This window comes from Mus caroli, unplaced genomic scaffold (genome assembly GCF_978045245.1).
Source record: "Mus caroli unplaced genomic scaffold, Mus_caroli_1 scaffold_1, whole genome shotgun sequence".
Lineage (NCBI taxonomy): Eukaryota > Metazoa > Chordata > Mammalia > Rodentia > Muridae > Mus > Mus caroli.
Genome location: NW_028227256.1, coordinates 37,200,225 through 37,214,175, shown reverse-complemented (window position 1 = coordinate 37,214,175; position 13,951 = coordinate 37,200,225). Strand labels below are relative to the sequence as shown.

At 45.5% G+C, this 13,951-nt stretch overlaps 1 protein-coding gene across 5 annotated transcripts in view; it reads right to left on the bottom strand.

Moving 5' to 3' along the window:
* The window catches only part of Il1r1 (interleukin 1 receptor type 1), an 86,652-nt gene that overhangs the window by 31,059 nt on the left and 41,642 nt on the right, over window positions 1-13,951 (bottom strand). For 4 of the 5 annotated variants that reach the window (XR_015046938.1, XM_029474728.2, XM_029474724.2 and 1 more), the window contains exon 2: window positions 939-1,002. Coding sequence is in view for 4 of the 5 variants with exons in the window: in XM_029474724.2 (XP_029330584.1) it covers window positions 939-1,002 (64 nt within the window). In the remaining variant the exon portion in view is untranslated. Of the gene's footprint in view, window positions 1-938; window positions 1,003-2,342; window positions 2,400-13,951 lie in introns of all 5 variants that reach the window. The other variant, XM_085836746.1, reaches the window with a different exon arrangement.

The window sequence follows — 13,951 nt, the reverse complement described above, 5'->3', positions numbered from 1 at the left end:
CTGTCCTCAACCCTTCTCATTTTGAACCAAGAATTCAGGCCAGCCAAGCCAAGATTCTTCAAAAAGCATTCAAGGTTTCCCCCAATCCCTTTATCATCTCTCCATTAACCCAGTAACTTTGTGTCTTCTGGCCTCTCATTGGTCTCTACTAGGTATTGAGGTGCTAGGATAAGCCTGACATTTTGGGCCTTTGCACACATTGCAAAGGTCCCTTTCCTTCCCCAGCGTCTTTCCCCCATGGCATCTTTCATCCCTCCTTCAGGTTCTAGTCAAAACCAACCTTTCTGTGAGATAGTTTTGTGTAAAACTGAACCTTCTGTCTGCTTCCATCCCCAGATACTCTGCGTTTTCCTAGAGTTTCTGGCTAACTTATCCATACTACTGCATAACTTATGCAACACATCCTGTCTCTCCCAGGAGGAACGGGACCAGCCATCAGCTGCCTGCATAAGATTGTTCACCGCTATAGCTTCATTTCCTACCAGCTGACGCACTGTAAAAGCTCAATAGATGTATGGCAAAAAATGAAGAAGAGACCATAAAAATGAAGAAATCGGACAAGAATTCCAAAAGTAGCTGTGGGCCCACGACCGGGCTTATCACCTAGGCCAGGATCAGCAGCTCCCACATTTTTCCATCTGCCATGAGGTGGCAAGAGGCCTGGACTAGAGCCAGAGACCTAGAAGGGAGCTCTCATTTCAAATCTAGAGACATGACCCCGAGCTCTTAATCTCACTGGCCTCAGTTTTCCCCAAATACCAGGCATAGAACAAGAGTTGAAGATTCGGAAAAAGACTTTCCCATGGACAGTTCTGGGGTCTGAAGTCTCTGTGTCCTGGGTATAACTGAAGAAAAATTCCTGATAGAGGAACAGTGAGGGCCACGTGTTCTCCATCACCTCTGCTGGTAGACTACAGTGGAAGAGACATGTGACTTACCAATCTCCAGCGACAGCAGAGGCACAATGAGACAAATGAGCCCCACTAGCACTTTCATATTCTCCTGGGGAAACAGAAGAAGAGAAGAAAGACAGGGTGTTACTAATCCAGTGAATGTCTCAGTGTCCTGAGCCCCAGCTGTCCTCAGCCACACCACCAGGCCACACTGCAAAGCCTTCTTCACCATTCCATGTTACGCTGGGCTTCTGGTTAGGTTGGGGGTGTATGTGTGACGGAATCAGGGACGCACTTGACAACTGAGATTCGAAACATTTCTGGCATCTCTCTCCATATACATGTCTAGTCTTGAACTCCAAGTGAGTCCCCTCAGAACACATCGACAACCAAAATAGACCACACCCAGTTCTCTGGATTGGGAGCTACATCCACAGATCCAAAAACTACCCAGGCTAATTGACTTGAAAGAATGTGCTTCTGTGTCGAAGACTCATGGTTTTCAGGAGGTTAACAGTCTATAAGATACTGGGAACAACTGTTGATGTTCACACTTGATGAGATACCATAACTAACCAGGAGATGATAAAAGCACACTGGTGGGTGTAGAAGGGGCTTGAGCACCTATGTATTGCAATAGCTATGGTTGTGAAACTGGTCTCCAAGAGGAAAAGGGACACACGAACTCACTAAACCCAAATCTCTGCCTTTGTCCATTTGTCTCCACATGGAAGAGATTTCCCACACACGGCTCAAGTCATGCCTTCATTTTAAAACCCAATATTCAATCGCCTGTACAGCATGATACATGGAGATTTACCCAAAAAAAAAACTAAACTCAAACACATCGACACAGTAGAGCTGAGCTTATTCTTGTGGTGGATGGATTTCCCTTCACAGGGGTTTTTTATATTTTCCAGATGATCTCTGGTGAACAGGCTCCAAAGGCCTCACCGGCATGACTGTAGATGGCACTTAGCATTTCGGCTCCATATTAAACTGCACTCCTGGTGACTGGGTCTACTGTTATGCCTTCATTCTACAAAACGTTGAGTTTTGTGACATTTTCATCATATGTATGTTGTACAATGACCTTATTTCGCCTTCATTACCCTTACCTGTCTCCATACCACTCTATCTCCCCCCCTCCCAAGTCCCGAGTTCCCATCATGTCATACGTGGGTTTTTGCTAAGTTCTACACATGAAATAAAACACAGGTGACCTTCTTTTTGATAATACCATCTTCACCCCTTCCACCCGTTTTCTGAAAATGATATGACTTTTTTTTTCTTTTTCGTGACTGAATAATATTCCACTGTGTGTATGGACCACATGTGTGTTAGCCATGTTGACAGACACCTAGGCTGATTCTATCCCTTGGCTGTTTTAATTGCATGGGCCTTTGTCCATCTGTATGTCAGGGAGTATGGCAGGGATCAAGGACTCACCTAACCTTTTCCAGGACATGCCCATCACGTCACTTCCAAACCCAAGTTCCTAAAACACTGTCAAATCAATCCAAAGAAGAACACAAAGCAGTCAGTCTTGCCTGCCACCTCTCAAGTCCCAAATGACATAAAATTACATTACAGTCTCCTTTCTGTACTTATCCCTTTCTCCTTCACAGGTTCTCACGATGACATTTGGTAAGTTCTAGCCTCATATCTACAGTGAACTTTTAGAGAAATCCACTCAGGGGACCGCAAGAGCCCCAATCCCAACAATAAACAGCAAGTATTCTTGCCCCACCAGATTACCCTCTCCTGGAACTTCTCACCTGGCTGTCAGCCCCACAGGGCTCCAGACCTACTAAGCATGCACCCACAAAAGACCTGGGCTGCTACCCCCAGGGACACTCTCTCCCTAGACCCTAAGAGTTGGTATCCTTCATCACCAACACACCCAGTTTATTCATGATCCTGTTTGCTGCTCATACCCAAACTACCTCCATCCCCTGCTCCCTCCTCGGATTGATTACAACACCAAGCTCCCTATTATTTGAATCTCTGCCTGTGGATTTATATTTTTTAAAAAGATCAACTTCTCAACAATCCACCTAGGTTCCCAGGACATGTAGAAAAATCCGGCTCCCTTGCCAAGCATTCCTGACTCTTTCAGCCTCCCACCACAGATCACTCCACAGCAGCCTCCACCACGCGCCCCATCCTCTTAGCTTTGTACTTAGGGGCTTGCTCTTTAACCCACTCTCTCCTACTGCACCAGACCTCAGGCCCTAGAGCTAGATGCCCCACAGAGCTCTTGACTGCCTTCATTCTCTGGACCTCCCTAGCAACCTGAGACCTGCTATGTCCCAAGCATAATCTTCCACCTAGCTTGGGATTGGCAGCCTCATGAAGCCAGAAATACAACCTGTTCATCCCTGTCCCCAAAGCACCGAAACTGTGCTTGAAACCCAGACGTCTGTAATAAAACCTCAAGGATGGATGCAAAAAGAATGAGTAAAATAAACAGCTTCACCTTCAACCCAGCCTTGGACCACGTCCAGAGAAGACTATGAGATGAGACTCTTTGACTTTATGAGACACTAAATGTGCCTGTATTCTTACCTGGAAGCTGTAAATAAGTGAGAAACAGAGTCCTTTAACTAAGATGGCATTGGGGAAGACTGGGTATGTGAAGGATTTAAAGATTAGCTTGGAAATGTTCTACTTGAGAAACTGCACTAGAAGTTTAACATGTTACAATGTTACAATATTTAGAATGTTACAATGTTTAGAATGTTACAACGTGCCTTTGAAAATGAAGACTGATGATGGGAGGCGGGTTTTTAAATGAACCTACAGGACACACCCAATCAGTTCTTGTGGCTGTAACCCCTGTATCAGGATGTTGACTCTTAAGCCTGGCTTAAGCCTCGAAACCTACCCCCAGAGTAGTAAGACTACATTCCTAGCATACCCTGTAACTCTGATCCTTTACCATAAAAATCGGTCATTTGCCACAATGTAGGTTAATAGCACAATCGCTGTGTTTACTCTAAACTAGATTCAGAACACGAAGCAAGCTAGGAGAGCTTGAAGCTTCCGGCCTGGTTTCTGACAGCATTCTGTCTGTCAAGTCCTTAAAGTAGAAAGGAAGAAAAGAAGGGGGCACCACGCTCCCCAGTACCCACTCAGTCATTATAGCATCAACAAGAGTGTTTATAAATAAGTCACATGGACACTGCTGGCTGCCAGTTCACTCAGGTACAAGACTGGGCTTGTTTGATTATTAGGCAGAAAAAGGAAAATATGCCAGTCTGCCTTTTGTGGTGCGTGGATTGCCCACTGGAATTCTGGGTTAACTGCAGATGAACAATCCTTAACTCTTTCAAGCCCATGGCCAATGACCTAAGACAACCAGTTTCTTCCCTAGTGTTTTCTTCAGTGGTGGGGAGATGAGGCAGGGTAGGGGGAGCAAGTTTTCCATCACCCCTTACCCTGCTTTAGGCAGGATGTGGGAAGACCCTTTGCCCACAGCAGCAGCTGCTCTAGGTTCTTATCTGTTACCAGGACCTGGGAGTTGAATTTCTATACCAAGTTGGGATGGGTAGTGTCATGGTTTGTATATGTTCAGCCCAGGAAGTGGCATTATTAGGAGGATTTTGGCCTTGTTGGAGGAGGTGTGCCACTGTGGGCATATAAGACCCTCATCCTAGCTGCCTGGAAGGGAGTCTCCTCAGAGCAGCCTTCAGATGAAGATGTAGAACTCTCAGCTCTTCCTGCACCCTGCCTGTCTGGATGCTGCCATGCTCCTGCCTTGATGATAATGGACTGAACCTCTGAACCTGTAAGCCAGCCCCAATTAAATGTTGTCCTTATAAGAGTTGCCTTGGTCATGGTGTCTGTTCACAGGCACCTAAGACAGGTAGTAAAGGAATAAGGAGACCAGGAAAGCTGTAAAACAAGCCCTTGAGATGACACCAACTGCACTCCCAAGAAAAAACAACAAATGTTGGGCGTGGAGGCACACACATCTGTAATCCCACCCCAGAAGCTAGGCAGAAGGATCATGACTTTGAGGTCAACCTAGATGCCATAGAGCCATTCTGCCTCCAAAACAAACAGGCAAACTAAACCAGCAAAGAAGCAAACATACATTCCCCAAATACGCCAGCCTCTTATATCTACAAATGACAGAAGCCCCAAGGTAGAGATGACCTAGCATAGACATTTTAGGGTCAGCAGTTAAAGAATGACCAAGCCCAGTCTCCACAAAGAGGTGGGACATTGGGTAAGCTCAGCCATGAATCAGTTTCTCCTTGTGGCACATAGAGCTGATATTGGTTATCTGTCACTGAGTATTATGAGGAAGGTAAAGTGAGTTGGCACATAGGAGCCAAAGTTCCCCCTCTGCTGTCATGACAAAAACTCACACTGAAATGACAAGCTTTGAAGAAAGAATTTCTGCCTGTTTCTTTCTCTACCCATGGTCCTCCTGGACAACTGTATATTGAATTGTCTACATTGGTCCCGGGCACAGAAACAGGAATAATGACGGAGAGCCTGGCTCATGAAACTTGGTGGCTACAGAGGAAATGAGTAGATCTATACTCATTTCACCAGGCTGTGAGACACTGCATGCACACGCAAGTACACACACACATACACCCACATATACACACTACACATGCTTATACACACACACACACACTCATGTACACACACTTATACACATATACATGTGCATATATATACAGAGAGAGAGAGAGAGAGAGAGAGAGAGAGAGAGAGAGAGAGAGAGAGAGAGAGAGAGAGATGAGAATGAGGGAAGAGGAGCCCTAACTTGCCTGTGAGAGGGAATGAGGCTGTTTAGCAATGTCTTCATTCTGGAACATACAAGGAACTTCCTGGCAAGACAGCTGCCAGGAAGTGCACATGGAAAGGTAGAGCTCACAATGGCTACAACAGGGGGATCTCACTGAGGACTTCAGTTTGCTGATGGCAAAAAGTCACTTAAAGATTTAACATAGCAGAATGGGGTGTGGCTAGATTTCCATTTCCTGTAGAGATTTTAGCCACTGTGTGAAAAATAAGCTGGAGTCAAGACCAAAGATGTGGAGAACAGGTTTCTTAGTGGCCAGAGGAGCAGAAGAGGGACTGAAGTAGCTGGTGGTTATATCCCCTCAGGTAGGGCTGTAATGGCTATTCCTGGTTGTCAACTAGGCTCTATCTGGAATGAACTACAATCCAGAATTGGAGGGCTCACCTGTGATCCAGATCTCCAGGCTGGAAGACACAAGTTTCTGACCTGGATTTTGAAGCACAGTAGCTATGAAAAGCTTAGGCCCAGGCAAGGAAGTACAGGCCTTTAATCCCAGGAGACTGAGGCAAGGAGATCTCTGTGTTCAGGGTCAGCCTCAGACAAGCAAATGCCAGATCCAGGCATTTAATCTGGGCCACACCTTCCACTGGAGGCCTATATAAGGACCTTGGAAGAAGGAAGATTCGCTCTTCTTCATCTGCTTGCACTTAACTTACCAGCACATCTGTTGGAATCTACTTCTACAGAAGACCAGCTGAAACAACCAGCCTTGTGGGACTGAGCAACTACTAGATTCTTGGACTTCCCATTCACAGCTGCCCATTGTTGGGTAGCTGGACTACAGTCTGTAAGTCATCATAATAAATTCCCTCAATATAGAGCCATTCCATACATTCTGTGACTCTAGAGAACCCTGACTAATACAGGGCCAAGGAGGACCGCACTACCAGTTAGGGGGTTGAGATGAATGCAGATTGCTCTGACATGATCGGAGTATATTTCCTCCAACAACCCAGTGCCCCTTGGGAGGAGGCCAGCCAGATTTTTTCCAACCAAATTTAACAAAATTAATTTAAAAATTAAATTAATTAAAAACTAATTTAAAATTAATTAAAAATTTAAAAAAATAAAAAATTAAAAAAAAAACCAGTCAAAACCTGTTGAATGGACAGGTGGAAAGGGCACCAGCACCTCAAGATAAGTCTAAACGGGTTATCCAGTCATGACAAAGAAAAACAGAGCTCAATGTCCCACGGTCCTTTAGAATTTAGGACAAGAAGGCAAAGGAGTCAGAATTTGACACACAAAGGGTTAAGTGGGTTAAATGCATGCACCATGTGTTTTGTCAGAGGGACTCAGAAATTGATAAAAATCCCTCTGGGGATGACTGTCTCTCAGTACTGACGAAATACTAGGCTAAGTAAGGCTTTGCCACATGCCCAAAGAAAAAACTTGGAAAAGTCCCTTTGAAGAGCAGGCACATTAGCTTCTTTGAAAAAAAAAGTGTTTTTTTCCTAAAACCAAACATCCATATGCCCACTTCCCATATTCAGAATTTAAAATAACTTCCAAAGAGCTGTGTGCGGTTGCCTTGCTGGTGTGTGCCGTAGGAATCTCTCCAGGCATTGTTTATTTCTGCAGTTTCCTCTAGCATCTTGGAGTCTTTATTTTTTTCCATGTCTGAGTCATTTCCGTACTCCTATTAAGAGTTGGTGGGGACCTTTTAATGTCCTCCACTAAAACAGACTGACCAAACCAACGCTAAGCATTTGGGGTAGACTAAATACACTAAATCCTAACTATGAGTCACGCTGGACTCGGGAGGTAGAACTCAGCATCACACTCACTGTTCGGGGGCACAGTGGCTCACCGTCCTCATCATTGGACACATTACAGTACAAAATCAAAGAGAACAGTCAGGAACTTCTCCCCCTCAGTCCCCAGGAGCCTCAAAAATGACTTTAGCTGATGGAAACCACCGAGAAAATACCACAGGGAGGCTCACAAAATGTGAAGCAGGCAAGATGGAATTACGTGCATCAGGGCCCTTCTACAAAGAAGACTCTCCATTCACTCCACCCCACTCTGCTTTCCACCTGAAACCCCCTTTAAATGGCTTCACTCTTCCCGCTTCTTACCCATGATTGGACCACCAACACTGAAGCTACATCATCACTAGTCCTGAGAAACACTGCCCACGCCAGGAGCAGAAGGGTACTTCAGTCTCTAGCTCAGAGCACCTGGCTCACCCCCATCTCTGTCTGGATTCTGGGGATCGATACATATTATCCAAATTCCAGTGTTCTGTTACAGCCACCGACGAAGCCCATTGGACTCAGATTGAAAAGCACCAGTGTGAAGTAAATACTCACTTCACAGCGAGTGTCTTGGCGGCTGCTCCTAAGTACCTGTGCTACTCTGCCCCAGCATGCATCTCGTCCATCCTCCCTAGCATCACAGAGACCTGTGATGGCTCCGAGGTAACCAATCAGACTCTGGCCTTGGGCATTCACACACACACCCCTTCCCCAGAGCCAGGGGCAAGTTACACAGCATCTCATGGTACAACATGCAGGTGCCTCAGACGTTTCAGGCAGCTCCCCGGTGAGATGGGAGAAAGCAGGAGAGGCTCAGACTGCACCCATATCCCTGTGAGCAGGGAGCCGTATTCCACAGTGTACATGGGCCAGGTGCATGATACGTACTAGTGGAAGAGAGATGGGGGGATGGAAGGAATCCCTCACCCACCATTTTTGAAGTCCACATGAGCAGGCTGTTACAAAGCCAGGCTACCTCTTACTCCGTCTCTTCCACAAGCACCCACCTGTCTTCCCCTGTGTCTGCTGTTACAAAGCCTCACAAGCCCTTCAGTAGATGCAGCCATCTACACTAAATAAACTATGATTTACAGATCATCCAGATTCCAGTGTTCTGTTACAGCAACAGATGCAGCCTAACATAGCGCTAGACTCGGATTGAGACGCACCAATGTGAAGTAAAGTATGGAGGGGAAAAAAATAGAAAATAAGAACAAGAATCAGTTTGACAATTACTGACTCCCAACAAAAGCCCCTTCTCAGAAGGGTGGTGGCCAGGACAAGAGCTGCGAAGGATGGACAAGCTAGCGGCAAGTGGGAGGGAGCTGGCCCTCATCCCAGGGTCAGAAGGGAAAGAGGCAATGCCTTTCTGTCATTCTGCAAGAGCTAACTTGTCCAGTGAAGGAACAAGGGAAGTGACAGTTGTGGGCCCTGACATAGTCCTCGAGGCACGGTGAGACCTGAAGAGAGTACTCTTCTCGTATGTGGCCATACTGAATTTATTAGAGAGTTTCTTATGAATGAGAAATTTCCCATGAACTTGAAGAATTCTCTTCCTCTTCCTGAGGAATTCCCCCAACACTGAGAACCCTGCCTTCCAGAACAGAAGCTAGGCAGGGCGCTGTGAGATGCACTGCAGACACCCATTGTGTGGGTCCACCTCAGAGGAAGCACCTAAGTGCTGCTGAGGAAAGCCTGTCCTGGGCCTGGGAACTCAGTGTGCAAAGACAGGCTGTGCTGGCCCTATGGTAGGATCTGCCTAGAGCAGGCACAACAGTAGCCCATAGTTACCCCAAAGCACTGTCTTCAGCCAGCTCTTTCCACATTATAAGGGGATCTTAGTGTATCTCCAGTTGACACCCTAATCCATACATGTGGCTACATTCCCCTCTATCCAACCCTGACAGGACTCCATGGCAGACATATTAGAGTGAAGTCCCCCAAGGCACCCAAGACAGACTTTGGCAGCCGTGGAATCAGAGTCTGGGGAGTTGGGTAAAGAATTCCAGGGTACCCAAGACCCTGAAGCATAATCAAGAGGCAAGTGCTGGTGGTCCAGGCTCTAGTGGGCCTATCCTTTAGGTCTCATAGACTTGCTTTCTGACAGGGGACATTCTGGTGAGCTGCAAAGCGGACCTGTACAAATCATGGACTTGGGGGAATTCTAGAGGAAATTCTAAGGAAGTCAAACCTCAATAGAAACCCAGAGGGCGAGTCTAACTCAAGAGTAAGATTCTCCTCCTCCTCCTCCCAGAGATCTGTTGGAGCCAACCTCCAAGTCTGAAACTTATAAAGGAAATCTTAACCATGTCATCTATCTATTCATCTATCTATTGTCTACCCATCTATCATCTATCTATCTATCTATCTATCTATCTATCTATCTATCATTTATCATCTATCTATAATATACCATCTATCTTTCTTTCATCTATCATCTATCTCTAATGTATATCTATCTCTAATCTATCTACCTACCTATATTACTGCTATGACAAACTGCTTGACTGCAAGCAACTAACAGAAATTAATTTGACTCGTAGTTCTGGGGTCTGAGATCATGGTGCCAACATTGTGTCTGTGTGTGTGTGTGTGTGTCTGTCTGTCTGTCTGTGTATGTGTGTGTGTGTGTTTGTGTTCGCACGCATGCTGTATCATCCATGGAAGAATGTGGAAAGCAGAATGTGGAAGGGCAAGAAAGGGCAAGAAGTGAATGAGCAAGCAGGAGAGGGCTGGACTCACTCCTGTAAAACCCCCGCTCCTGTGAGAATGACCTCACGTCCCAATACTGACATTCATCCATTCCTGGGAACAGGGCCTTCGAGACCTAATTGTCTCTGAGGTTTGCCTCACACAACTGGACTGGAGATTACGTCTCCCACCTGTGAACGCTTCTGACCACACTCAAGCTACAGCACACACATTCCACATTTCTGTCCTCATCCCTACATGCCTACCATCCAAAGCAATGCCTCATAGTACTCCAGCCTTTGTAACACATCTGTAACCTCTCCCCTAGAAATGTGTATGCATGTATAGACAATGTACGGAGAAATATTTAGAAAATTCAGCTCCCATTAATTTTATCATAATTGAGAAAAAATAAGAGTTTAAGCATGTACCCCAGCTTATGAAGTGCCACAGCCTACATGTCTACTGGAAATTGGTAGAAATGTAAAGAGTGGGATTTGGTATTAAACTAAATTCACCAATGAAGATGGCGATGCTCCCTGGGTGTACCTTGGTTATATACACATTCAACTAGCTAGTCAATAGTTGACAGTCTTAGAATCAAAAATGTCAGTGTGACAGGGAAGGCTGAAAGGACTGCATAAGGCCGCAAAACCATTGACTATAGAAACCACTGTACAATTCTGTACTTACAGGAACCTGTGCTTCTGCAACCAGAGTGGGCACATTTCCAAGGAAATCTACAGACATGCAGGAACTTGAGTCTATCCCACGGTGTTCATCAGTCTTACCCAAAGATATCCAGGAAAGGAGTTGTTTTTATATTGACACAAAGGTGAGTGTGTCACTGCATGGAAAGGAAGGTCACCTCCAAGATCTCTTCAAGGGAAAATGAAGAGGCATCAGCAAAATAGACCACAAGATAGCTACGTTGTAGTTCCCGGGTGGGTGTTCACTTTTCATTTCCCCTTCAGCCTTGGTCCTGAATGTCTAAGTGATGCTATCCCTTATCAATTCGTGATTCTCAGTTACAAGAAATGGAAGCATCAAGGCCGCAAGCTCAAACCCTCGGGATAAGATAGAGCATCTGACACCAACTTCTAAAAAGTCCATGGGCCTAGGAATTTCCTAGTCTCAGAAAGGAGAGGGTGGGGACACATGATCTAACTGGTGTCGATTCTACAGAGATTAGTAACAGACAGTGTCACGTATAGACATTCTAACCATGGGAACCACTAGAGAAACAGCTGTACAGGACTACCAGCAAGAAAGCCTCAGACACGAGAAGGGACCAATTAGACTCATGTCTTGGAAACCCAGAATGTCAAGACCTTCAATTTCTCAATCATAGTACATTTATTTTTGCTTATTTACCCACATAAAGAGGGGAAGGAAGTATCATTTTTACCACAGAGGATGCAGAAAGATAAAGATAAGGTTAAAAAAAACTGCCAAATTGGCTTCATGTGCTACTATGGAAAGTCAACACTCAGCTATCTAAGGCTTAAAGCTACAAGATGGCCCGTTTCAGCGAAGGCACATGGGTTTAAGGGCAAGAGGGGAAAGTGAAGCAGAGACATGGCTGCTGCCGCAAGAAACTACAATCAAGACTAGGCCAGTGGGCTGAGAAGAGCTCTGACTCTTAGCTGAGGATCTACAGAGACTGCAGCAGCATTCTCCCTTAGAATTTCCACCTGGGGTAACACATAGAGTGGAACACAGAAACCTTGGGTGCTCAGTTCCACAAGCTGTAGTTACCAGGAATAATACTATTATTTTCCACCCCATCAAATTCCTCTGTGCGCCTCACTAGGCGCCTCCATGAACACAATGCCCAGTATTCTGATCTCTACCGCCACCTCTACATATGATCCCATCCTAGATGGCTAGTGTCTATATTATCCGCCCCTACAGTTTATCTACTACTGCATGGGTTATGCCAGGCTCCACACCCACACAAATGCTTCAATTGCTGCTACCTAGTCATGCAGTGAAGCCAGTAGTTGTCAACATAGTTGGCAGAGCCCCTGGGCGAGCATTCCAGAGACTACAGAAGGGAAACATGAGGAGCTAGTGAGTGTATATGGTTGACATAGTGTCATGAGTCCCAGTGCCTTAGATTCCTTCCCCAGGCTAGGCTCCAGAAAATGCCAGAGCCTTCCCTCATGGGTCTAAGTGTGGATGTTGACAGTGTGTGAAGAACATGCCCATCATAGCTTTCTCCCTTCTGGATGTCTACAGCCTGAAGACTGTTATTCTTCAGAGATGGATTCTACGGAGGTCAGTGCACCTTGCTTCTGTGCTCAGCTACATACAATACCCTTCCTCCTTGTGTATGTGTATACAAGAAATCCTGCCTCCTTGCACAGTTGCACATAGTAACTGCACCTCTCTGTTTGACTATATATAATAAACACACCGAGCTGCTAAGGCGATGGGGCTTCTCCATCATTGGAGAATACCAGCTTTTCTATATGTAAGTGTCTGTCCCTTCTCCGTTGCTTCCCCCAGTCAGGTTAAGTTCCTGGAGACAGTAGGATGTGGTGGCAGAAGACACTTTGGGTGTCGGTCAGATTCTAGAATCTGGAACAACACAAGGCAGTCCTGTTCATAAAGAGTTGACTCCTCTTCCTCATGAGCACTAGGTGTCCCATGCAACAGAAAAGGTTTTGCTGTTTGAGCTTAACCCCTGAGTCCACTCCACATTTATAGAAAATGCAGAGTTGGCATGACTCCCATACCTACTGAAAGGCTTAGGGAGGTTTATCACTGTGGTGACGACTAGAAGATTCACCTCTGACTGCATTGAGACCTTGACTTGAGTCAAGACTAGGTCTGCATGTGGCCACTAGTTCATCTGTTCCCCCTGAAGACTTATGTATGCTACCATGCTATTCTCTGGCCAACTTATATAAAATGCTGCATAGCCTTACCCTAAGAACTGACACACTGAAATAAGTGAGTTTAATAAAAGTGCTTTTATGTCTTCTTTACATTTAAACATCATACTGCTGTTTAAAAATGGTAGTACAGCTAAGTTTTATGATATCAATTTGGATCTGCAAATAGGTTGTTTAAAAATATTTACACAAAAGTGTTGGGTAATCGACAGGGTAAGATTCTTTGACTAAAAGGGACAGCGGCTCATCTTTCACTTCTTTCCCCTGGGAGCCTCTGCTATACTTTCCGGTGACCTGGGTTCTTGAGTTGAGGTGGCCAGACATGCAGAGTCAGCCTCTGGAGAGCCTTTCTGACAGCTGGAAGCTCTGCTGTGGTTCCTAACCTGTGCTTGCAGAACAGGTAACTTCAGAGGCCTACGTCTTGCTCTTCCTGCCCCTTTAATGAAAACCAAATACAAGTTTCTACCTGACTTTACATCAGTTTTATTTTCTCGAGTATTTTACATTTACCTTGAAGACACTGGCAGCTGGGGCTTTCCGGGTCATTTTTAACATTTTCTCTCATTCTTTTTTTTAATTTATGACATCTTATAAGTCCCTTTCAAAACAGGTGAGATAGAAAAATGCCTCAACATTCTGTCGCATGTATGTCAAGGGACACACAGGAGGAAGAGACAGTTTGGAAACCAAAGGGACAGTGACTCTCCACGCTTAGTGACAGTTCTCTTTGGCAGGGCCCATCTGCCCACTCTTGCATCGGGTCTGGCTAGGAATATGGCACTTCCGGAGGCCCCAGCAGGCAAGCAAGCAGAGGAGAGTGAGGCTGCTAACTTTGCAGATCCTTCTCCTGTTATCACTAACCATGCCGCAACCACAGAGAGGGAG